The following is a 24,417-nucleotide window of genomic DNA, read 5'->3' on the forward strand; positions in this document are numbered from 1 at the left end:
ACCTAAGCACCCCTGGGTGGACGTTTTCAGCACAACCTGTCACGATGGGGAAGCTTAAGCACCAGCCGGCACTCTGCAGACCTCAGCCTCAAAGGATGGGAACTGGGCTCTGGGACACAAGACAAAGATCCGAGGTCGCCGTGGACACCAGCAGATAGAGAGTCTGTTCAGGTGCCCTCTCCTCACCTGTCAATACCTCTCTTCCTCCAGCACCCAATCTCACTTCCTTCTCTGCACCATGAACTTGGTCCTCAGAACCACCCTCCACATGCCTCCTTTCTTTTTCTGAGGCTTATGGCCTGCATTGCACTATTACACACACACACACACACACACACACACACAGAGGCATATGCACACACGCCTGCACACGCACACCATGCACACATATATACACATACAGGCACACCTTACACACACATGTACATAGACATATAGATGCACACATTAGAACCACACAAAGTTCAGCATATCTTTTTTTTTTTTTTTTTAAATTCTCTCTACACCCAACGTGGGGCTTGAACTCACGACCCTGAGATCAAGAGTGGCAGGTTCTACTGACCGAGCCAGCCAGGCACCCCTGTTCAGCATATCTTAATCTTCCATCTCCAACTAGACTGTAAACTCAAATGCCTGGTGCAGGTGTAGGCCGGCAAGAAGCACTTAGCAGACCCTCTCTCTTCCTGACCAAAGCCCCCTTTTCTGGGTCCTGCTCATCTCCCTGTAAGGGGACGGTGACAGGCACTGCACCCACCACCCCGGGGATCATGAGGTGGGTGGGGCCAACAATGGAAAGTACTTTTGCCTCCGGAGGAAAACTTTCCTCTCTCCCCTAGCATGCTGCCCTGATGACAAACAGGAGGTAAATGAATCCTGGGATTGAAATTATTTTAATGTAGCTAATCTGACATCATCTCTTTGAACACAGCAATTCTCAAGGGGGGGGGGGTTGGATTAGCCCTGACCTATTTTTGTGGGCAGTCTTTGCCAGGAGAAGGAGAGCCTTGAAGGTCTCCCCGACTCTGGACACTGGGGGGAGGGGGTGGGGCCTCAGGCCTCCCTTCCAGCCTGGCCTGTCCCCTGTTGGATATGAGCGGGGGCTCATGGGGCAGCCTCTGTGGAATTTGAAGAACCCAGCGTCCCTAATGGCCTCGCTGAGAGCTAACCCTGCCCGGGGGAGATGGCCAGCTCTCCAGATATCCCGGTTAGTGGGCTCCACACTGCATCCACCGCCATCAGAATTAAGAAACCGCGGCTAGTGCACAGAGGAGTATCTTAGGATGGGAAGTAGCCCTTTACTGAGGAGAAGCTCACCTCTGGGACCCAGCCCTGAGAGACGCGGAGAAGGGATGGGCTAGTTGTGATTTCTGAGGGCAAGGGGCTGGCGGGGGAGTCAGGGCTCCCTGAGGCGGGCTGGGGGCCTGCTGGCTTAGCGTGGCCCCTGCAGGTGTGGCCTGAAGGAGACTTCTTTCCCGTTGTTGCTCTTGCAAAATGAAAAACCCTGGGCTGACTCAGAATTTGCTTCCTCCTCAACACTCCCTGTTGCTCTGTGGTGGGATGGGCCAGCTCGCCCCCCAGCACACGTTCTAAATACCCGCCCCGGAAGTCCTTCACCAAAGCTGGTGTGCCCCTTCTCTGGCGGCCAGAGGCTCCCCCCAGGCCACCGTGTCCCTGCCACCCCTCCTGACTGCAGGCGCTCCCTGGGGCCTGGGCAAGGTTCCGACAGGCCCAGGGGGCCCTCCTCCCCACCCTGAGCTCAGCACCCTGAGGGGAAGAGTGGCTGGCCGAGGCTGGCTGGGGGGGATCTGAGGGGTGTAATGGGCGTGGGAGGCCACCACTCCAAAACAGGTGGGCGGGACTAGGGCACAATCGTTAGGTGACCAAGCTGGGCCTTCGATTCCACCACCCCCTCTGCCACTCCCAAGCGGCTTCCAACTCTCCTTTCTGTCTCGTCGCCTCCCTCCCTTACCTGCAGTCCACGGTCTTTTTTTTTTTTTTTTTTTTTTTTAATTTTTAATGTTTATTTACTTTTGAGAGACAGAGACAGAGAGAGAGAGAGAGAGAAAGACAGAGGCGTGAGCAAGGGAGGGGCAGAGAGAGGGACACACAGAATCCAAAGACAGGCTCCAGGCTCTGAGCTGTCAGCACAGAGCCTGACGCGGGGCTCGAACTCACAGACTGTGAGATCATGACTTTGAGCTGAAGTCGGACGCCCAACCAACTGAGTCACCCAGGCACCCTGTAATCCACAGGCTTGATGAATTCAGTGCCAAGAACTTGTCCAAGAGCCTCGGGATACTACTTCCCCCAGGAGGGCAGCTACACCTTGTAGGGAACTCAGGAAATGGGGAGTTTTAACCCAAAGAAGGCATGCGCTAACGATGGAAGTCCAGGCAGTAACCCCCCCGCACCTTTCATACTAGGATTATTAGTGTGTAGATCAAGTATCTGTGGAGGGCCCACCACGCCTCTACTGAGGGCATGAAGAAGACTGACGCCCCCACATGGCTGGTTATACTCGTGAGCACCTCCTCTTGCCTACAGTCTGGATGGAGACCCTGGCAGGGACCTGGGCAGCCCAGTCTCTTGGCGGCATGGCTGGTGTGGTGTGGAGGGGACATAATGGACAGCGTTGACTGGCTGGGCCATGCTGGGCTCCAGAGGAGGCACAGCTGTGACCCAAAGGAACTCCAAAGAGTGAATGGGAAGATTCCCGTCCAGAAGGGGCTGGTCAAGGATGGGTCACCAAGAGCAAGAGACCCCTCTTAGCCTGAAGGTGCTTTGGGCTGTGGTATTAACTTTAGGCTGTGGTCTTAGGAGAAGGGACCCCGCAGCTGCCCCTTGGTGGGCGTGGGTCTGGGCTGGCCAGCCCCGTCTCTGAGGCAAGACCTGATCTGGCTGTGCTGTCCCACACTGCCGGTCCTTCCTCCCTGTCCACCTCTGCCTTGTAGGGCCCTGCCTTAACAGCTTCAGGGAGCAGGGGACTTGTGACTTCTAGTCTTCCACGTTCTACCCATTAGGGGTCACCGGCTATACCCAGGCCGCTGAGCCCTGCAGTCTCCCCCCACAACAGTTGGCTAGGTTTTCTGCTGCCTCCATGTCAAAATGCATCCCTGGGGAACTCTGTCCACTCTGGGGCAAGGAGCCAATAAATAGGCTTTGTGAGGCTAATCAGACCAAGCTCAAGCATCCAGCCAGCACAGTGGCCCTGGGGGTTCAGCTCTCACATCTAGTGCTGTGTTCAAGGACTAGTGTATGCTGGGAAATGGGGAAAGGCAGCCTGGTGCCCCCTGGACCTCTCTTCTGGCTTTCTTGCTACCTCTGTCCTGGGGAGGGACCCTGCAGGGAGACAGGACAGGGGATGTGAACTCTGGCCAGGCAGGCCTGGGTTTGCCCCAAGAGACATGTGAGAACAGAATGAGGCCGGTGACTTCACTTGCTGTGCCTTGGTCTCGGCCATACGGCAGGAACAAATTTTCTTCTCTTTGGTTTTGTTGGAGGATTTGTGCTAATCTAGATCAGGGATTTGCAAACTCTGGCCTGTGGGCCATTTCCCTCACCATCTGTTGCTGTGAATACAGTTTGTTTTACTCTCTGGTCCTTGACGGGGTAAGACTGCTGACCCCTGATCCAGACAGGATGCCCAGTACAGGTGGGGCACTCCCTAAGGAGCAGCTTCCATGGCTAGTTACAGGAGCCGGGGCAGGGGCGCCTGGGTGGCCGCAGCTGGTTAAGCATCCCACTTCGGCTCAGGTCATGATCTCACGGTTGGGGAGTTCAATCCCCGCATTAAGTGAATCGGGCTCCACACTGACAGAGTGGAGCCTGCTTGGGATACTCGCTCTCTCCTCTCTTTCTGCCCCTCCCCTGCTCATGCCTTCTCTATTTCAAAATAAATAAACTAACTAACTAACTAACAAACTAAAAAAATAGTGGGGACAGAGGGACAGTGGTGGGTGGGACAGTTGGGATTTTGGCCCCAACCTGATTAGAACTAAGGAGGTTTTCTATTCATGTATGTGTTTATTTTCCATACAAGATTTTGTCTGAAGACATGTCACCCATCTGGGTACTCCCTTGGGTCCCAAAACCAAACCAAGCCCTTGTCAGGGGCCCTGAGCCAATCCTGGGGAAGACACGGTTGGAGATGTGGTTTGTGCATGAGGTTCTGCAGGAACGAGGGGGTGACCGGAGTCTCACTCAAGCATAGAGGGTGGAGTGTGTTGACAAAGGAGCCAATGGCTCCCTGTCCCCCTCCCTTCTCCCTAACTTTCAGCACGGGAGGTAAGGTTGGGGTGCCCTGGGTCACCCACAGTGATGTCCCCGTCAGGTCTGGGGGAGGCTTCTCAGCTCTCAAGGGTCTTGCTGGCTCACAGAAAGGGTCTAAAGGCCATTCCCCGGGGCTAGCACCTGTCAGCCTCCAGCCACGCTTCTGAGCAAAGATGTGGAGGAAGTGGCCTTTGCAGGCTTTGGAACCCCAGCAGGGTGGGCGGTGTTCCTTGTCACCAGACCCACCTCAAGGAGGAGTGACCCCCTTCCTGAGCCGCCTCCACCTCCACACCCCGGGGGCTATGCGTACTCAGTAAGCACCTCCTTCTCTTTCTCAGTTTCTTCCTTCTGCTCTGCAGGCCACTTCTCCCTGCCTAGACCCTTAGAATGCTCCACCCCGGCCTTCCCTCTTGCCCTCCAGCCACCCCTGCCTGGCTGTCTGGGGCCCAGGAGGGTTTCTGCGGAGCAGGACTATCTAACAACAGAACTTTCTGCAGGGACGGAGACGTTCTCTGTCTGCACTGTCCGACGTGGTAACCATCGGCTCCCTGTGGCCAGTGAGCACTTGCCAAGTGGCCGGTGAGACCGAGGACAGATTTTAACTTACTTCATTTCAACGAATTTAAATTCGTACCAGACAGCAAAGCTCTGGTCATAAAGGGCATATTATCACTTCATTCCATGACTCTCTCTGGAGCCAGAGCCTGCCCAGGTACTTCTGGCGGTGCCTTCTGAAAGGAGGGGAAGAGCGCCTGCATGGAAAGGGCAGACTACAGACCACCTCTGCCGCCTAGTCCCTTCAAAAGCTGTCATCGCACCTGCCTAAATGTTCCTGGGACTGAGGGATGTCTCCCCTTCCCGCCACTGTTCTGAATCCCTCCAATATCTGGCCGTCCCCCCCGGGCAGGGCAGCCCGCACTCAGACAGGCAGACAACTCCAAATCACCTTTTCCTCTGGAGTGGGTAGAAAAAAGACACTTACCTCCCTGTACAGGGCCGATGTGACAAAACCCTGTGGAAGAGTCTGGATATTCCTACTGGGCTCCACAAGGTCTTGAGGAAACTACATGGCCTCTCTGAGTCTCCCCTACATTACTGTTATGATGGACATGCCTCTGGGTGTGAGTGTGTGTGTGTGTGTGTGTGTGTGTGTCTGTCTGTCTGTCTGTCTGTCTGTCTATCTTGGAAACTTCTCTTTTCCTGGAACTATCTGCCCGACCCCCTGGAGGACAGGTATGTTTCAAAGCTCGGACAATAGCGTCCTCTGCCTTAATACCTTCTCCAGGTAGGAAATAGTCTCCCTCGTATCCCATCAGACACAGGGGCCGTGGACAAGGAGGATAGAAGAGAGGAGAAGATAAGGAAGCCGCTGCTAGAAAGATTTGAAGTTGAACGAGAAAACACAAAACACCTCAACCCATTCAAAGGCATTTGTGGATTTTACTAGATCATTTAAAGTGGGGATTTGGGAGAAGGCAATGACACAGAAAGGAACTAGAAGTGGATAAAGGTGCCACTCCCTGTGGCCCCCATCCCCTGGTATTCATGCTCTTATATAGTCTTTCCCACACTGTACCAGGGTTAGTTCGTATGACCAACAGAACATGGCAGAAGGATGGTATGTCGCTCTTGAGATTAGGTTGTAAAAATACATGACAGCTTCTCTCTCTCTCTCTCTCTCAAATCACTCATTCTATCATGAGCACCCTGCAGAGAGGCCCACATTGCAAGGAAATGAAGCTTCCGGCCAACAGCCAGTGAGGAACTAAGGCTTGCCAACAACCGCGTCACCGAGCTTGGACATGGACCGCCCAATTCCATCTGAATCAGGTTTTCAGATGATCACAATCCCGGGCAACAGCTTGACTGCAGTCTCAGGAGGGACTCGGAGCCAGAACCACCCAATTAAGCTGCTCCTGGATTCCTGACCCTTGGAAACTGCACGAGACAAGAACTGTTTGTTGTTGTAAGCTCTGCGCTTTGGAGCCGTTTGTTCTTTGGTGAGAGATAGCCAATACAAGCGCCCCGGCCACGCTCCATTTCCAGCAAACTGTCATTGGGAACGGTAACTGGTGGAAACCTTGCAACAGCCACACACACAACAGGGCACGCAGACATGCGTGCACCTCCGACACAACACAGATGGCTTAAACCTTCGTATTTGTGCAGCCTTTGACATTTTCCCTGCTTTCGAAGCGTTGTCTCATTTGAACTGCAAAACAGTCGGAAGGTAGATGTCCCATGTCATAGATAAGCACCTTGCCTGAGAGCGGTGAAGCAATGCTTCTGAGGCTCCACATCTAGTAACGGAACCCAAAGCAAGTCTGGACAGGTGTAGAAGGGGCCACTCACACATTCTGACTGCAGTGCCTCATGCTATGTGACTTCTGTTAAATGAAGGTGGAGGAAAAAGGGGTATTTGGCAAAAGGGGGATGGTTTTAGGCTTTTAGGTGCTAAAAATCCTGTCTTCAGAAAATACAACCTCCCACCCTGTCCTGGCATCTCAGTGTGTCAGGAACACTTAGCACCAAATCATTCTCTTACCTCAGAGAAAATGCAAGGTGACCCGCCTGGTGACCCATTAAGGCCAAATCGCCCACTGACACCCTGGATTCCCAGATGGGATGCAAAAGCAGTCAATCTGGGCTATGGGAGCTATTTGGGGATAGTGGGGTGTGGAGTGGATGACAAGGTGGAGACAGTGTCGCCTGACTGTGTTAGAAGAAGAACCACAGTAAGAATATCCAGAAGCTTCAGCTGGGAGGGGGTGCCTAAGGGCAGAGGAATGAAAGCTGGATGGTGGGGCCTTTGTGGGCCCTGCCTAGCGACAGGCTGATGATCACCTCTCTACCCTCCTTCTAGCTGACCATCTCAGCCTTCCAGAACATCAGGGCAGAGTCCGAATCCTTCCCTCTGCCTGTGCCACCCTGATCCCGCTCTGACTCTCTGAGCCACAGCTGCAGCTCACAGTTCAAAGGCACCAGGTTTCCTGCTCAAGGTGACAAGCCTGTGCTGCCTGCTCCCTGATGCGCTGAGCTAGCCTAGAGCAGGTTTACTATGGCCACTGGGCCACCAGACGGAACAGACACACATACAGCCCCGTATCATATTTTCAATTCCTCAGAACATTCCTCATCTTTGTTTAGGGTCCACATACATTTTCCTTGAAGTTCAGTGCCAGGCCCAGGAAACAGAAAGCCTAGAATAAGCTGAAAAGACAGGATCTGAAGACAACTCGAGGGCTGCTGTAGTTCTGGGCTCATCCGTTCACCCCGAGAGCCGGCTCAGGATATGCGGGCTCACAACTGGGCCAGTGTCCTGCGTGTTCCGGGGCCTCCCGCCTGGCCCCAAATCCCTCCGCTGCGGGACGTGCTCCTGGAGAGCCAGGGGACATGACTGAGGCAAGCAGAGCTCTCTGGGTGTGTGCCGGGCCGTCCTCAGCGGGGAAGGTCAGGGAAGAGGATCAGAGAGGCCTAAAAAGAGCTTGCAGGGTGGAGGGGGGTGGGGCAGGTGGAACCTGTAAATGGAAGGGAGCCAGCAGGCAGAAGTCAGGGAAGGGGTCCTGCACAGACGGGGAGCACAGAGGGGGACCGGGTGGCAGGAGGGAGGTGGGGGCAGCCTTGGGCAGGTCTCCAGGGAGCGGAGAGTGGGAGGGCGGTACGGGTTCTGAAGGTCTATCAGGAAGGTTACACGTGGTCCGGTTACTTCACTGCTCTGTGTGAGTTACTTTCCTCATCAGTAAAAGGGAAATAAAAATTAGCTCCTTCCTGAGGTTGTTGGAAAGAGTCCCAATAATTCTGCCCCGCGCCGCTAAGGGGTAAATGTAAGCTGGCAACTGTAAGCTTTAAGCTCCCCTTGAACTGCTGGTAAGTTCGTGTCCAGTTACAACTGGACCCACAGGGTGTGCCACGGCTGTGGGCCTGTCTCCTCCTGGGGCTTGGCTGTCTGTCTGTCCATCTGTCCAGGCTTCCTTGGAAAGAACAGGCTGCTCCGTCCATTCTGCATTTTGAAGGGCGCTGAGATCCCTGCAGGTGCTACTTGAGAGATGACCCCGGGGCACCCAGGGGACAGGGGACACCTCGGTCTTCATTTTCCTCATGGGGACTAAGCATCACTTCCAAGGAACTGAGGGCCTGTCTTGAGCTATTTTAATTCTGTTTGCTGACGGCTTGACGAATTGAGGCCCTGCATCACTTCTGGAAACCAGGGTCCCCCCCAAAATACTCCCAACCATAATAGAGGCCACCTTGGCTTCCCCAAAACACACGCCTTGGAATAAATGACTAAACTTGAATTACTGGGAAGACTCAGAAATAACCCTTGGAGCTCAGGGTAAATGCTGATCAGGCAGGAAGGCTCCTTGGTATTTTTAAAACCTGTGCCCCTGTCCCTGCAGGCAGGCATCTCGTGCTCTGGGCTGGTCCCCCTGGGGCAGGGGTGGGGACGGGAGGAGGCCCTCCTGGCCAGATCGCCCTCCCCTGGGAGCTGCCCACCATTCTAGAACTCACACCACCCCTCCTCCAGTTTCTCACCGGGTGGGGCCCCCACAACCTGGGAGAGCTCCAGGCTACTGCAGGCCCTTCCTAAATATGTCCACGCATGAATCATCTGAACCAAGGAAGGATCTCCAGGCGTGACGGAGCGGGTGCTGGGGCGCAGGAGGCAGGTGAGTGACTCTGTCGGGTAGGTCTCGTTTGAAACCTCCCCATTCACTGATTCCTTTGGAATATGTACTAGCTCCCCACTCAGTCCATTTTGAAAACAGCAGCCCCATGCTGTTCACCACCCTCGGCACATGAGTTAATTGGGGGGGGGGGGGGAGTATAGAAGGTAGTAAAGGACCCAAAGAGGGAGATACAGTGTGCTGAGGAGGGGACAGACAGGAGTCTTCTGCACAGAACTGGTTGGGGACACAGGTTCTGAAGCCAGACTGCTTGGGTTTGCAGTCTGGCTCAGCTAAACTTCCCAGCTCTCTGACTTTGGGCAAGTTACTTCGCTTCTCTGTGCAAGTTTGCAAGACAGGGCTTTCCCCATCTGTAAAATGGAAACAAAAACAGTTATCTCCTTTCTAAGGTTGTTGGCAAGCTTCTATGAGCTGATATTTCGTAAAGGGCTCCGTGTGTCCTGAACATGGTGAACATTCTGGAAGGGCTTGTTAAGTTGCTGAGTGACTTCCAGAGGACGGAGGGTGGGCTGGGTTTGACCACGGGTCCAGCAAAAAGGCCCTAGAACCAAGGGGGTGGACAGCCTCCCTTCCGAATAAGGCGGTCCCAGGCTGCACCTCAGCCAGGGGACTCAGCTGGGCATGCAGGGAACCAGGGGTACCAACCTACACCAGATTTGGTCTTGAAAGATGTACACAGGAGCAGCAGATAGGGCCTGCCTTTCTGGAACTTTCTGGAGAGGGCACATGAGTTGGGTAGAAGATATAAGGGGCACTGGTTATGGCCTCTGGGACTTCCTGCATACCTGCATCAGTGTCATCTGCTGGCACCCCTGCACGCATCACTGTCCCTGAGACAATAGGCTTGGTGAGGGTCCTTATCTCCTAAAGACCCCCTGCCTGATGAGGGATGAGCTAGTCCTGAAGCCTAGGAAGGCTGCGCAGCTGGGCTGCCCACCATGCACCCTGCCCCCAGGCAAGGCTGTGGGGAGGTGGTGCCAGGCGCCCAGTTACTTGGGGCCTTCAGAGTTGCTGGGGAAGGACCAGGGGTCAACATGTGTGAGCCAACTCCCAAATGCCCATCACTGCAGAAACAGAGAGCCCGAGGCCACTGAGGAGGCGTAACTGAACCAGCTCTGAAGGCTGTCTCCTGCTCTACCCTCTGTCCCAGGCACAGACCCGGCCACGATGGCATTTCTCTCTCTCAGCTACTTTCCTAGTCAGCAACCCTCCTGCCCTCTAGGCTGGTGGGCACAGGCCCCTGCTTCCACTCCAGTCAGATCCCTTACCTCCAGGTCACTCTCCTTTCCCATCTAGGGTCTACGCGGTCTGCACAAGTCCTAATTGCTGGAAAAAGGGGAAGAGGGAGAACAAAGAAGGGCAATGCTCAGCTTCCCAGAGTGGGCACAGACTGGGAGATGCCCACTGCCAGAGTGGGCGGGCCCGGCACACGGGAGCTCTGCCAAAATGCACAAAAGGGCCCTCCCTTGGATGCGGGTCCCTGGCCCAAGGGATGTGCTAGTCCCCCTGGGAGAGGGGCCCCAGGGCCTTGATTTCTCTCCCATGAAGTATGGTGTATAGAGCAGATCCTGAGCACGCGGCATGCGCCGGGAAAGAGGGGCGAGAAAGGGCATCCTGGGAGGTGCGTCACTCTTAGGTGAGTCATGGGCCACCCTTCCCGGGGCCCCCTTGCAGCCTGTTCCTCCCAGGAACACTGAGCGAGGTGGCTGCAGTGTCCAAAGGAGGACCTGGCCATCGTGGTTTGTGCAAAGGCTGGGGTCTTCTCTAGGCATATTGGGACTCTCACGTCAGTTGGACATGGACGTGGACATCTGGCTTTAAGAAATGAGCTGTTCTTTCCAAGAGCGCCTGCTTGGGGGTGGGCGTGGGGGAGGAGGAGAAGGAACCTAAAAATAATTCCTATCTGACTCATTTTGCTTAGAATCCGACAGGGCTGCCTGCCAGGTGGGGGTTTGCCTGTCCCATTTTCTTATCTATCTTTAGCAGAGACTTAATGAGGGCAATTTCCTTGCTGGGATATAAAGACAAACCCCGGGCGATGGCAGTGTGATCTGTCTCGCCTTCCCCTGGGCTCCTGATGACAGGATGACACTGATGGTGACCGCAGGGCTGAGCGGTCTAGGGCTGAGTGGTCTGGGGGGCTTCAGGGATGGTGTCATCCCTGGATGGGGCCAATGAAGCAGACGTCCCCTCAATGAGACCCAAGACAGGTGACGACCAGGGAAGGAGGGGTCTCCTGATCCTCCCTTCTCTTGCCCTCAGCTCTCCCACGACCACACAAACAAGATGAATTACTCAGGTCTGAAATCCGATCACTCACAGCCTATACCTTTACCTTGAGCACCTCTCTACCCTGTTTAAAGAGTAAGCACTGTTGACTCTCATTATTCGCTGTAGTTCAGGTCTACAAAGCCCCGCAAACGCTGGCCTAGGGAATGCCGAACGATTACTCCCAAGGGAAATTCAGGGTTGGGTTCCTACAAGCCTCTGGCCACCACATTTTCTCCAATCAATCAATACATAAACCTTATATTATCTGTTTCTGCTTAAAGACACCTTACTTATTATATATTGTTGGTTCATTAATGGTGAACGCATGGCCAACAGCACTCTATCGATCATGAAAATGCATCATAAGTATCCTGACTATATACAATTCAGGCCTGGATGACACCTACCTGACACTCAAGATTTTTCTCGGAGAGGCACATCACAGCCCTCTTGCCCTTAGGAACACTAGAGAGCACCGCAGGATGACACTTGGGGGCATTTTAAACGGCAAAAGCGCACAACTGTGAAAATCATGGCACTAAATAGATCATGAAAAGGAGGCTCGTTGCAGCGTGAGAGCCGAAACACAAGAACATCTCCTTGTTTGACCGCAGCCGGGAAGCGGCGCATTCGGCAACTCGAATTTCTCACCACCCCGCGTGCCCATGAATGACCTTGAAAGGACCGTGAATATTGATTTTGAGGTTACAAATAGATATTAGCAAGTGGGCAGATTTGCAAATATGGAACCCACAACTAAGGAGGATTGACTGTACTTCCAAAAGGGCTAACTTAACGACTCGTGAGCTGATGGACAGATCCAGGGATCTGAACTAGTTGCTTCCTGATCTGTTCCTGGTCCGCATGATCTGGGACAGAGTCATCCGCACAGGACGAAGGACTCCGTGACCGCAGGAGTCTGCAGTGCTCAGGGGAGTGTCAGGCTTCTGAAAGTAACTGTGACTTAGAGGAAAGGGGGTTAAGGAGGCACCAGGGCTTCCTCAGGGTCCTTGCCCATGAGCCTAGAAGTGATAAGGTGGTTCCAGAATGGAGGAATGAGAGGTTGCCCATAGCCAATGATGATCATCAAAGCACGGTAATCATCAGAATGTGTTACGGAGTGGGTCTAAGAAGAGTTAACGAGGGTTCTAAAATTATAATTTTGTACATTGAGTGAGAGGGAGGAGGGAAGCATGGGGCTGCGGACAGGGTTAATGATGTAAAATTAAGGGCGCGGCTGAAAGAAGGGTTTGCTTTCTGTTGGAGGATAAGTGATGGGCCAGGAGAGGTAGACCCTGCCGGTCCATACGATGTCCAGGGCCTAGGAGGGGATGGTGGGGGAGTGACAGGTGCCCTAATTCTCATCTTCTAGCCCAAGGGAGGGAGCAATATTGCTCAGGAAAAGAGGATGCTTTACTGAGGTCATTAGTAGTCCCTGAACATGTCGGAGGAATCTTGGAGAACAAAGTGCTAGAGACTGTAGCTGTGTGCTTACGGTTCCAATTTTCCAAAATCAGAAAATATATAGATATCATGTCTCTCAAAGCAACTCCCAAACAGATGTTTTGGAAGAAATGACGTAACCAATAGTTAGCACAGATTCACATGAACCAGACCAGATTTACTTCCGTTTTTGAAACGGTTATTCGCCTGATACATTTGGGGAAACCTGCAAGCGTCAAGAGTCAAGATTCAAGGAGTATTTCCAGGGGTTTCCATGCCATTCTTTCCTGGAACCTGCCTTAGTCACCAAAAAAATTTTAATTGATATGCAAACCCTGTAAGAGAAATCTATCCTTTTAAATTACATAAGTCAGGATTTTTAGTATATTTAGAAACTTATAGATCCATCACCCATAATTCCAGAGATCCTGTTCATTTTTATCAGTGACCCACAAGATGTCACAGAGAGCTTTTGCCAAATCAGATCTGATGGCTGATACTAACTTTGTCCCTAGGGAAAGAGCCTGGCACTCAGGGAGGGTTTGGCCACATGTTGGCAGAGGAAGGGAAGAAGGAATAAGATCCTTAATTGGTTCTACAATTAGAGGACACCAAGCCACGGCCATGGTCATTCAGGCTCCAATCACCATGCAGCGTCCAGGATGTGGCCCCGACTGCAGCGCCTGGGGACATAGGGAGGGGGTGGCTTGCGGAAGGGTGGAGACAGCTGGCTCTCCTGCCCCTCGCCCAGCAGGGCGAACTGACACTAGCTGGATGACCATGGCCTTCTTTTCTTCTTCCTCCTGAATCTGCTGCACACGTGGAGTCCGTTAACCATTCTTCTTCCTTCCGTGAACCATTCTGAGCCCTCACTTAAAGAAATAGATTAAGTGGGAGAATGGTGCTCTAGTCTCCCCGGCTGCCGGGGCAGCGTGGGATGGAGAGATAGTGCCTGCATTCGCTGCCCTGCTCTGTTAGGAGGCCCCGTTCTGGGGTGTGCTGTGTCTACACAGATTGTAGCCCCCTGGGCCAGGGCCCATTAGGAACCAGGAACTCCAGCCCTTCCCTTTGATTTAGTTCAGTTGGGGGTGGTGACTGCCGTATGCGCCACGCTCTTGGCTCTGTTTCTAAGGAGCTTTGTGGGATGGCTTCTGGGGAGGTGGGGGTCTCTGGCTCTTGCACCTTTCACATTCCTTCCATCCTGATATCCTCTGGTTTCCCTTCCAAATCCTCCTTGTGTTTCACAGGTTAGTTCAAGCCCACCTCCTCCAGGAAGCACTCCTCCACCAGCCCCTGCTGGCTCTTTTCTTTCAACACTCAGATTCTACATGCAGTCTGGTGGCTTCAAGAGCCAAAGACGGCTGTGTAAGCTGTACCCTAGGCCCTGGAGAGCAGGGGCCAAGCCTAGCACTTCTCTGGTGTTCTCTGGAACACAGGCTGAAGTACAGAGCACTACTCCATCAGTCCCAGTAGGAGAGTTAAGTAAGGCTTCCCAGGGGCTTTCGGGGTGATGTGCCACCCAGGCTCCCCTTCAGATATGGTGCACTCACCCCCCTCAGCTGCTAGATGTGCTGGAGCAGACCTCTCCTCCCCCCTCGCCCCTGCTGTCAGCCCCTACAGAGACTGCCCTGGGTGATGAGAGCCGCCAGCCTAAGGTTGTGGCAATTCTATCCAATGACCAGCAGGCAGGGCATAGGCAGACCTGCTCCTTCATTCTGTCTCAGGACAGCTCTAAATCACCTCAACTTCAGAGCCCCCCCGGCCCCCCCCCCCGCTCCCCGCCATGGGCCAGAACTCCCCACCCAGACTCAGCTTCTCCCTCTGCCCAATCCTGCTCCCTTGGCTTCCTGTCTATGGCTTTTGATTCAAAGGACGCTCCTCTGTTAAGTGCCCTACTCCAGAGTCAGCTTCCTAGGGAACACAGCCCCTGACAGTTGTTCATTGCCCCAGTCTGTTCATCTCTGCAAACAGAGCAGGGCCTAGGAGGGGAGAGAATCCTGCACCCTCAGCAGGTGAGACCTCACTCAAGGTCGGCAGCATGGGCAAGGCTTGGCCCTCTGGGAGCCTGCTCCTCTGCCTGCACCCAAGGCCGGGGGTGGGAAGCTGGGGCAGGGGAAGCTCGCAGGCCCTCCTCCACGCACCAGGTCTCCAACGTGGGTGGGGATGGGGCACCTGAGGTATGTGGCTCCTTGAGGAATGCTTGAAGTACTCATTTAGTACATTCATAGCATGAAATGTGTAATTTTTTTCTGAAATCAGCAAACATCTTTGAGTAGTTTCCCAAAATAAGCAAGCAGTTACTAGTTGTTTAAGTTTCGAGAACATTTTTAAGGCGGGGGGGGACCCTAGGAACCATTCTCGGGCTTAACCTTTTTCTGCAAAACGAAGACAGGGCATTTGCAACTCAATTTTCATCACAGAGCGCCTCGCAGCAGCCCATGGAGTGTGGGAGCAGAGGCCGCAGACGGCCGCACCGGAGGGCCCTCCTTCCTGGTCTGCCTGGGGAAGCAGAACCAGGAGAAGGAAATTGATCCGGGAGTGAACGCAGGGCAAAGCTCCCCGGACTCCCAAGGGGGATCGTGGGTGAGGGCCCACCCTCGCTGCAGCCCTCTCCCCACCCTTCCCTATAGTGTTTCCTGTGTACCTCGGACCCAAGAGTGGGCCGGCGCTAAGACCGTTTCCAGGAGCCTTACAAAGATTGAATCATTCAAGCCTCCCGCTTAGTAGACCCATTTTACAGAAGACAACAGGGGTGTGAAACAATCTGCCCAGGTCACAGAGGTAGAGAATGGAGGAGGTAGAATCCATATCCGGTGTTTACTTCCGGGGCAGGCGCCTCAGCCTTCCACAACTGGAAGTGAGAAGCAGCAGGGACCCACGACCCCTCGCGTCCAGCGCGTCCAGCGGGACCTGGGATAGAATGCAGGCGACCCCGCTCCAAACTATAGGGCGCCACACGCTCCACCTTCCGCTGCCTGCCGTCCTGAACCGCAGACGGACCCTCTGATGGTCAAGGCGTTTACTCCTGGAGTGCATCTGTGGTCTAGCTGAACACCCTCTTCTTGCGTTCCAGCCAGCTCCCTCCGGTTTGGGTCCCCGGGAACACGAGGCAGCTGCTCCTGGCCCTCCGTGTAAACCTCTCATGAGTTTATTGGCGTGCGTGTTCTTCCCCTGCTTCGTCCCGTTAGCCTCTCCTACCAGGACATACTTTCTATCCCTTTAATCATCTTTATTGCCTTGCTTTCGACCCTGTCCTGGGTCCACATCCTTTGTGAGGTGTGCTGACCTACCCCAGGCATTTGTTAACACGGGTGCGGCTCAGCGGAACGGCGGCTCCCCAGTGCCTGCGTGTCACTCTCCTCTTCCTACATTCCTGAGTCACGCTGCTTTCCGGAGGCCTGCCACGGGGGGAGGGGGGGGGGCTGCCGAGCACGCGACTGGGCCCACAAGTGGGGGTGTGGCCGACATGGACATGAGCCTCAGCCCGCCATTGCCTGGGTCTGAAGAAGCAGGGCAGGGCGTGACCCTTCTTTCCAAAGCACGGGGACTCCACACACCACCAGATACATACTCGGAACCGGGCGTCAGGGGAAGAGGGACACCGAGCCTCTGCTCTCCCTGACCCCTTCCAGCCCCTGAGAACCCCATTCCCCTTTTAGGGGGGTGCTCCCTATTTCCTCCCTCCACCAGGCATCCAGAAACCAGGAATGAACCTCTGTGATGCTGCACGGCACAAAGACAGCACACACAGTGTAATAAGCCTGCCTTGGGCAAGCCTGGACTAGGGCTTGGTCCCACCCTCCTGGCTCAGTTTCCCCTTTTCCTGCTGCTACATGATGTGCCTAGTGGTTCCGATGTCAAAGCCAGGACGGACTTCCCCCTTGTTAGTTGCATGGTTATTGTCCTCTGGAAAGCCTCCCACCCACCAAATCCGCAAGCTGATGATGAGTTCTGGGTGCCCAGTGCTCCAGCCACCACCCAGCACTCCTCGGTCAGCGCCCACGTGTGGAGGGAAGGACCGGGGACCCTGGTCAGCCACAGCCCTAGTTTCAAGGGATACCAGCAAAACAGGCTCCTATAGTTTCTGAGCAAGAGATGTCAGCTAGACCACTCCTTGGCTCTCTGAGGACTTTCCCTGTTCATTAAAGGTAAAACCACAAGCCATCACTTCTATCCAAGAAGAAATCTCCTACAGAGAAACACCCCTCATTTTAGTTCCTGAGGCAGCAGGCTTTTTGCTCGCTCCTTCCTTCCTTCCATCCTTCCATCTTTCCTTCCTTCCTTCCTTCCTTCCTTCCTTCCTTCCTCCTTCCCACCCTTACTCTCTTTTTCGCTTTCCCTCTCTTACTCCGTTCCTTTATTTTTTACATTTCCAACCAGAAGTAATATATGCATATTCAAACAAAATACACTCTAATGCTGCTTTATTATGAAGGTCCACAGACTACAAACATCACTCTGTACCTGGAGTTTTCCATTTAAAATGTACCATGAAGACCTTTCCATGTCAGAAAGGCTGCAAGGGAACCATGGCCTGCCTTCCCGGGACGCCTAGCCTCAGCTGCCTGTGTACCCAAGGCTGCCTCGTGGCCCTTTTCTTTTATTAAGTTTATTTAGAGAGCGAGAGAGTGAAAGCAATTGGGAAAGGGGCAGGGTGGGAGGAGAGAGAGAGAACCCCAAGCAGGCTCCATATAGTCAGCACAGAGCCTGATGTGGGGCCCGAACCTACAAACTGTGAGATCATGACCTGAGCCGAAACCAAGGGTCGGCTGCTTAACCGACTGAGCCACCCAGGTGCCCCTGGTGGCAGTGTTTACGGCCCCTCGCTATCACCCAGCACTCTGAACTGCAAGGAGACCCTAGTTTTTGGCTTAGTGTTAAGTGAGCTCCTCCAGGCACTAGAGAGCAGTGGCCTGTGCAGTTGCTGATCTGCATATCACCTGTCACATGACCCGGGATGACTTTCAGGGACCAGGGAAGAGGAGGAAAGACAGACACCCTTGGAAGTGTGAGCTCCAGAGCCTCCTGGACGCCATGTCTCAAAACATACGTCAGCAGCCTTGAGGACGGCTGTTGTTACGGGAGGGTCAGTGGAAAGAGGATTTCTCCTCCTGAGGGGCATGACCTGCACTGCCCTGGACTCTTGAAGGGACCCACCCCCCTGGGCCAGCCCAGAGAAGTGTAGCCTCGACTGGTACCAGCCCCACTCGCTTCACTTCCCAGGTGTCAGCTGGCCACAGGGGAAAGCAAAACCCAGCCCAGAACTGACGGAACTACAGACAGCTGGCCGAGGACGGAAAACCCAGAGCTCTCGATGGAGTCTCTCCTACCTTCGGTCATTTCTCCTCCTCCGGAACAACTTCTTCGTGTGGGCGATCTCTACTTCATGGGGCATCGGATGGTAGCCCTGCATCATGTGGGAGGAAGTTATCGTTAGTAACTTGGGGAAGACGGCAAAGACCTTCTCACACATAACTGTTGATAACAACATCTGTGACAAAAAGAAATTGGAGTTTGGCAAGACTAGCCTCCGACCACCAATCCACATTGCAAACTGGAAAATGGTTGACTGAATCCATTTCCCATCAGGCAGTGGTGCTGGAGTTATAGAACCAAAGATCGGGAGGGACACGGAGAGGACCTCAGAATTTGTTATAGCCAGTCATTTAAATTCCAGATGAGGACACTCAGGTCCAGAGGGATGAATGAACCAGTTCGAGGTCTTGCAGAGAATTAGCAGCAAAGCTGGGACCAGATCCCAAATTCGTGGCTGCATGATGGAGGATGAGTTCCTTTTTGAACACTCATGACTTCTCTAAGCTTCCCGACACACTGGGAGTGTCAGTATCTTCTTCAAGCCATTGAGAGGACCAAGGAGATGCAGCCCCTTGCAAACCCTGGGTCTCACTGAGATGGACTGAGTTAGGACCTGGGTTGTCTCACGTGAGCCCAGGACGGCCCATGCAGTTGTGACCTAGGACCCTCATTCCTCACAACCCTGGGGAGCATTTAGAATGAAATAGTTAAATGCTTTTTAAAACTGAACTGGGGAAAATCCTAAGCATGGTCCCATGTTGTCATGAGGACAACAGCTATACATCTACATCAAGGTTGGAGACAGATCCTCTACTTCTAACACAGGGCTGGTCCTTTACAGGCCAAGCCCCAGGCTGAAGGCCAGCTCTGTTCTCACCAGCTCCCTCCTCCCAGCATTAAAGTGTGTTTCGGTGGGACATGGGGGAGGACACTGTCATTACATTATGGGCAGCCTGTGTGTGGGGACGTGGGTGGGCAGGGGGGTGGTTGAGGGGACCCAGACCTGGAGGGCTGAGAGAAGGGGGTGGTCTGACTCGGGCCTGGGATTCCTGTGTACAGACCCTGATGCAGAGACTACAGTCTGAGCGTGACCCACATGCCACCCACAAGCCCCTAGGCACACACAGTGTGAGAGGGAGTGACAGGTCCCGGAGTGCTGGAAAGTGGTCAGCCAGAGTCCATATAACCCAATGCCCCCACTTAATAGACAGGGAGACTGAGGCCCAGATCCTTTGGTTTCAGGCCCCATAGTGGACGGCCCCACTGGGAGGCCTTCTCAGGGCTTAGTCCCCGACCAGTGTGGGGTGGATGTTGACAGCTCTGGCCAGTCTCAAGGAGCTTCCAGGGGGCGGGGCAGTGGGACGACAAGAGGGAACAGACTCAGGAGGATGCAGGGACTCTGGCCTCGTGGATACTTGGCCTCCGAAGCAGTCCAGGGAGTGAATGACACATGTCAACATTTATTGTAATAACAGTCCCTCCCTCCTACCCTGTCTCTTGCCTCCAGCAATCTGGCCAGAAAGGCATGAATGAATTCCGGGCTCCAGGCGGCCACAATGGGCCTCGGCAGCCTTAGGATGTGCTTTGTTTAATGGGTTTCTCAAAGGATATTATTTGCTTTTCTTTAATACAAAACACAAACAAGGAAAAACACCAAGTCTTCCCCTCTCATTTCCCCTCTCCCATTCTGACCCAGCTCCGGGCTGGCCCCTTCCCTCCCTCCTGGCCTGGGGTCACTGTAGGAACACACTGGGTGTGCCCCGCGTAGACAATGGAAGGAAGCGGCTTGGATCGGGATCTCAGCTCTGAGGCTGGACAGACGGAGCTGTCCGCGACCCTGGGCCTTCCACGAGCCCAGGAGGTGCGGCCTCCCCTGTCTGGGCTTCAGAGTCCTGGGCTCTGGCCTGCACCTTCCCCCCTTCTCCTCCACACTCAGGGGGAGCTGCCTTCGGGACTCACCCTCTGCTCAAGTCTTAGCTCTCCACCAAGCTCAGAGTGGCCTAGAAGACCTGTAGTGCCACGCGAGGCTTCTCAGGAAGCCCCGGCCGGGACCTCTGTGTCCATTCATCTATTGCCTCCAAACTATGTGAATGCAGAAAAAATATCACAAGAGTAAAAACATGGGGTCTGGAGCTGCACCGTGAGCGTTCAGCTCCTGGCGCTTCCTTTTGATGAGTTCTGTGACTGTGCTAGATAACCTCGCCTCTACCAGCCTCGCTTGCCGCATCTCTCAAATGGAGATAATAACAGCATCCGCCTCCTATGGTCCCTGCGAGGGTTAAATGAGTTGATTAGCACGTAAAGAAGGCAGGCTAGTGCCTGGTATGCAGGAGGCCTCACTATCTCCAGTGGTGCCACTGTCACCATCACGTTCATCACCTTCCCAGCCTCCGGACACCCTGCTCAGGGCTGAGCGTGCTGCAGCAAGTGAGGCTGCTCGGGTCTCTCTCCTCACGGAGCACCCCCATCCTGGCTCAGAGTCTGGCTGAGGTGGTCTGCAGGGGAGGAGGGTGCGGGAGGCTCAGCTCAGGGAAGGCAGAGGGATTAGCAGAGGGCCTGTTGTCCCAGCTGTGGAGCTGGAATAGGATGGAGAAGAATGGAGAAGGATGGCAGACACCAGTAGGAGGCCAAAAACGAGCTTTAAAAAGGTGACAGAACAAAGTCTTGTACTTCTGAAGTGTTCCCTCCCCAGGGACAACCCAGGCTGGGGCTCTGGAGGACAGGTCCCAGCTGCAGACCACCCGGAGCCCCAGGCTATCAGCATGTTGGTGAATCCATGAATGACAGCCACCTTCCCTGGGGCGCTTACATAGGACTGTCAGGTGCTCCTGCATCAAGCAGGACACACTGTACTTCCACAAGCTTCACTAGAGAATTCTCTTCAATCAGCCAGTTCATTTCTCATGCTGGTGGTTGGCACTGAGTGATGCACACAATGAGTGACGCACACAATTCAAGATGCTGCCCGTACTCTCTCCAAGACAAGGGTGATTGGTGTCAACTGGGGCAAATATAGGGCCAGTGGAAGCAGAGAGAATCTGTGCTGATCTGATATCGGGCTAGTGCTGATCTGGGTTAGCTGAGCCTCTTTACCCATGGGGAGGAGGTCAGGGTTGTACACAAATGTTTATGGAAGCATTTTTTATAATAGCCACAATTGGAAACAACCCAAACATCCACTAACTGAGGATTGGGTAAGTATAATGTGGTATGTCCATGCAATGGAATAGTATATGGCCATAAAAAAGGAAGAAGTCCTGATACATGTGATGATGTGGATGAACCTTAAAAACATCATGCTTGGAGTGCCTGGGTGGCTCAGTCAGTTGAGAGCCCAACTCTTGATTTTGACTCCAGTCCTGATCCCAGGGTTGTGAGATCAATCTCTGTTTCTGGCTCCATGCTGTCCCTCCCCCACTGTCTCTCTCTCTCTCTCAAAAAAAAAAAAAACAAAAAAAGAAAGCAAAAAAACCCCCAAAATACCACACCCATCATGCTCAGGGAAAGAAGCTAGTCACCAAAGACCATGTATTGTAGAATTTCATTTTTATGAAATGTCCAGAATAGGCAAATCGGCAGACAGGAAGTAGGGGAGTGGTGGCCAGGGGCCTGGGAGAGGGAGAATGAGGAGTGACAGTTAATGAGTACTGGGTTTGTCTTTGCTGATGGAAATATTCTGGAACTACACAGTAATGATGGTTGCAGGCATGAGCTTGTGAATATACTAAAACAAACAAACAAACAAACAAACAAACAAACAACAAACCCCAACTAACTGTACACTTCAAAAGGGTACATTTTACGGTATGTAAATGATACCTTAATTTAAAATGGTGGGAGGAAAATCTGGGGGCAGTATGTTCTGGGGAGAGGGGATAGCAAGTGTTAATTACCATAAAAAAATCCTGCCACAATGGAAAGTGTTCCTCTCTCACTCAATTACGCTCCAGGAAGCAGTTGCCCTGAAACATTTTATATAAGAGAGGGCTGCAAAGGGCGGCATGTCCTAGGCGAGAGGCACCCAATGACAAGTGTGACTAATAAGGAATCTGGAAAGGAGCATGAACTGGTATCTCCAGGCCTGGCCAGGGGGCTGGTATTTTGGCTTTAGACCAGAGCTCCCTCCCTGTTTTTTAGAATATATCACTCAAGTAGAGAATGGAAATTCATCAAGCTTGTTAGAATTCTCCTTTAAGAGCAAACAGTGGCCTTTATTCTAATTCTTTATTTAACAAATTCTTCCATTCTATGCGTTGAAAGAGCTCCAGGGGCGCCTCCGTGGCTCAGTCAGTTAAGCGGCTGGCTCTAGATTTCAGCTCAGATCATGATCTCATGGTTTGTGGGATGGAGCCCCACATCAGGCTCTGCACTGACAGTGCAGAGTTTGCTTGGGATTCTCTCTCTCCCTCTCTCTCTGCTCCTCCCCTACTCACAATCTTTCTCTCCCTCTAAATAAATAAACATTAAGAAAAAAAGAAAAAGAGGGGCGCCTGGGTGGCTTAGTCGAGCGTCCGACTTTCGCTTAGGTCATGATCTCGCGGTTCGTGGGTTCGAGCCCCGCGTCGGGCTCTGTGCTGTCAGCTCAGAGCCTGGAGCCTGTTTCAGTCTGTGACTCCCTCTCTCTCTGACCCTCCCCTGCTCACACTGTCTCTCTCTCTCTCCTAGAAAGAAATAAAACATTAAAAAAATTTTTCTTTAAAAAGAAAAAGAGAAAGCAAGAGCCTCATAGGAATGTCAGGGCCGGTGTGAGAAACTCCCTCTCCAGCTTCCTGAACAAATGAGAGCATAGCCTTCTGGTTTACCAGCTGCTTGGTCACATCAATCTTGAGTCACATGAGCTTCTGTAGCATTAACATGGACCACCTCAGGCCCTGCCTGCACATCTTCTACTTTTCTGCATGAGAATTCTTCCCTTGGTTCTGAGACCTGGCTGCAGATCCCCTCTCTCTACGCTCTGACCGTGTTTGCTAAGTAAGTGGGCCTGGGAGACAAGTAGATTATATAAACCAAGCCTCTCCAGGGACAGAGGGAAGATAATACCCCTTCCACATGCAGCACTGGCAGAATACACAGGAAGCACACACACACACACACACACACACACACACCCCTGACACAGAGATCAGCAGTGATGTATATATGCCGCTCTGCAGGGTACTACCTGATTGCTCTGGGTGCAGAAACATGTTCTATAAGATCCACCCATTCCAGGGTAGGCTGAGGTTGATACTTAACAACTCAGGGCAGTATTTCCCAGGGATTAAAGGAAGGCCCAGCAGAGCTTCTGGCCCCAGCCTGGGAGTGAAAGGGCCTTGCCCTGAGAGGCCAGTGTAGACAAATAAATCTTGGGTCTGGGGTGCAGCAAGGGAGGGCCAAATAAGCCCACCAAGCAAGAAGCTTGTATGCCCTACAGCTCTGAGACCCATTGACCCTGTGCTCACAGTGACATACTTCCACTAGGCTACAGGTGTCCCTCCCGGCCCCCCATCCTAAAACCCACTTGCTCTTCCATCCACCTATCCTGTGAAAATTGCTCTTTTAGGCATGGTGCATACAGTAGTGAAAAAGAAATCGGCAAAATGCTGGTCTGTGCGGAGCACACATTCTAGTGAAAGCAGACAGACAACAATCACATAAGCAGATGCTCCGATAACTGACAAAAGCACTATGGAGCAGAACAAGGCATGGCAAGGGCATGAGTGTGGCAGGGGTGGGGTGGTCAGGGAAGACTTTTGTTACTTGACATCTGTCCGTCTAATCCACACACCTGTATGTCCATCCTTGGTCCTTCCTCACTCCACCAGCCCTAAAGGCCCACTGTGTGCCACGTGCATCAGATGGAGAATACCAGAATGAACAGACTCAGTTCCGGCCCTGGAGGTCAGGGGATCACAGACATGTAAGCTGATATGTGCCACGTGCCACAGGAGACATCGGACAGATGCCTCTGGCAGCCCGGAAGAAGGAATGAGGACCCTGCTTGGGAAAAGGGTCAGGGAAGCCTTCACCCTTGGAGCAGTACTAGGCTGGGCCCTAAGGGGGTGTGGTAAGGGTACATGAGAAGACTAGAAGGCATGCTACGACATCTATCTGCTGGCCAGTGATGCTGGCGTCATGGCAGTGTGTGCAGATGTGCTTGGCACTGTGGGCAGAGAGGGGAGCATCAAGGTACTCTGAGGGCCAGGGCCGGTGCTCCTGACAGGTGTTTGGGTTGGGTGCCATCTAGATGGGCCTCTTTACTCCCCTGTAACAGGTAGATTTATGGGCCTCAAAAAGATCAGCTGGAGTCCTAACCCTGGAGAGATCTGTGAGCATGACCTTATTTGGAGAGAGGGTCTTTGCAGATATGATCAAGTGAAGATGAGGTCATAGTGGATGAGAGCGGGCCCTAAATTCAATGACTGGTGTCCTTGGAGGAAGGAGGAACAAGAGA

At 53.2% G+C, this 24,417-nt stretch overlaps 1 protein-coding gene across 2 annotated transcripts in view; it reads right to left on the bottom strand.

Moving 5' to 3' along the window:
• CTIF (cap binding complex dependent translation initiation factor) overlaps nt 1-24,417 on the bottom strand; it is a 300,249-nt gene that overhangs the window by 116,946 nt on the left and 158,886 nt on the right. For both annotated transcript variants that reach the window (XM_039228853.1, XM_039228852.1), the window contains exon 7: nt 17,999-18,075. In XM_039228853.1, coding sequence (XP_039084784.1) covers nt 17,999-18,075 — 77 coding nt within the window. The remainder of the gene's footprint in view (nt 1-17,998; nt 18,076-24,417) is intronic.

This window comes from Hyaena hyaena, unplaced genomic scaffold (assembly GCF_003009895.1).
Source record: "Hyaena hyaena isolate Hyena2069 unplaced genomic scaffold, ASM300989v1 scaffold_33, whole genome shotgun sequence".
NCBI classification, from domain to species: domain Eukaryota; kingdom Metazoa; phylum Chordata; class Mammalia; order Carnivora; family Hyaenidae; genus Hyaena; species Hyaena hyaena.